The sequence below is a fragment of the Andrographis paniculata genome, unplaced genomic scaffold, assembly GCF_009805555.1.
Source record: "Andrographis paniculata isolate CXL003 unplaced genomic scaffold, ASM980555v1 Contig62END, whole genome shotgun sequence".
In the NCBI taxonomy this organism is placed as follows: Eukaryota; Viridiplantae; Streptophyta; class Magnoliopsida; order Lamiales; family Acanthaceae; genus Andrographis; species Andrographis paniculata.
Window position 1 is genome coordinate 494,252 of NW_026137598.1, and position 1,656 is coordinate 495,907.

The 1,656-nt window shown below is 42.1% G+C and overlaps 1 protein-coding gene across 1 annotated transcript; it reads left to right on the plus strand.

Moving 5' to 3' along the window:
• The first annotated feature begins 364 nt into the window (after positions 1-364).
• On the plus strand, positions 365-1,033 carry LOC127261129 (uncharacterized). The gene is made up of 2 exons (XM_051289335.1): positions 365-651; positions 760-1,033. The coding sequence occupies exons 1-2, from the start codon at positions 365-367 to the stop codon at positions 1,031-1,033; spliced, it is 561 nt and encodes a 186-aa protein (XP_051145292.1).
• The last annotated feature ends 623 nt before the right edge of the window (positions 1,034-1,656 follow it).

The window sequence follows — 1,656 nt, forward strand, 5'->3', positions numbered from 1 at the left end:
GGGTGAGTATGTCTGTGCCCAGTGGAAGTAGAGGATTGGCGTATGGAATTAAGAAAGTATTTGGAACAACCAACGGGTGATACTCTTGAAAAGTTACGGAGGCATGCTAGGGAAATGCATGGATACTCAGGAAGCTATAAAGGTGATGGGTGAGGTGCATGAAGAGGTTTACGGAGCACACAGATCTGAATTAGTCATGAGATGGACGATCCAACGGTATGGATATTTTTGGCCGTCAATGACAGAGGATTGCATCAAGTATGCTCAATTATGTGAAGTGTGTCAGCGACATGGTCCTTTGATCCAAATTCCAGTGGAAAAAATGCATGCGGTCATGAAACCATGGCCATTCCGGGGATAGGCGATGGATATCATCGGAAAGATCCATCCGCCATCCTCTAAACGACACTCGTTCATATTGGTGGCCACGGATTATTTCAAAAAGTGGATAGAAGCTGTACCATTGACCAACGTAACATACCAAGAAGTGATCAAGTTCATTAAGGAACACATTATTCACCGGTATGGAATTCCGCAAACAATTACCACCGATCAAGGTACTGTTTTTACAAGTGATAGAGTGGCTGCCTTTGCCGCACAGTATGGGATTACTCTTTTGCATTTGTTCTCGTATTATGTGCAAGCGAACAGGTAGGCCAAAGCAGCCAATAAAATCTTAATTAGACTAATTAAAAAGGCTGTGGAAGAAAACCCGATAAGATTGTACGAAGTGTTGAGGGAGGCTTTATGGGCCTGCAGGCAATACCGAAGTAAAGCCACTGATTGCACCCAATTCCAGCTGCTCTATAGGCAAGAAGCGATATTGCTATTGGAAATCACAGTGCCATCTTTACGAGTCTTGAAGCAAAATTTTCTCAATCCCGAACAATATGACACAAATATGTTACAAAGGTTGGACGACGTACACGGAGATTGGATGATGGCCTTGGAGAATATCCAAGTGAATAAAGTGAAAATGGCACAAGCTTATAACAAAAAGTACGCCGGCGAGCATTCCATGAAGGAGATTTGATGTGGAAAGCAGTGTTACCCGAAGGTTTCAAAGATAACACATTTGGGAAGTGGTCTTCTACGTGGGAAGGTCCGTATCAAGTAAGTAAAGTGTTGTCTAACGGTGCTTATAGATTGATGAATATTGATGGGACGAAACATAGAATTGTTATAAATGCTAGGCACCTTAAGGGGTATATGTCGCCACTTGAGTTTTGATAAAGGTATAAAGTGGATAAGTGAAAGCAGGTCTTTTCCAGACTGTTAAATATGAAACAAAATGAAAGCAGATCTTTTCCAGGCTGCTAAAAAAATGGAAGCAGGTTACAGGTTGTGGAGTTATTTTCAGGAAGAAAGCAAACTATGGAGCCGCTTCAGACAGAAAAGCAGACGAAGGAGTCCATTCCAAGAGGAAAGCAAATGGAGAAGCCTCTTCCAAAACGGAAGCAAATGGACAAGACTCTAGCAGAATTCAAAGCTCCACAAGAAGAAAATTCCAAAAAAGGATAAAGCTCCATTTGTTTCACATTATATCCCTTTTTTTAGGAGGGCAATTGTTGGACCCCAAGTCCAAATGACTCAAAGCTGAAGGCAACAACTTCCATCAGACTGCGGTGCTTCCACAGAGCAAGATGATGTAGCTTC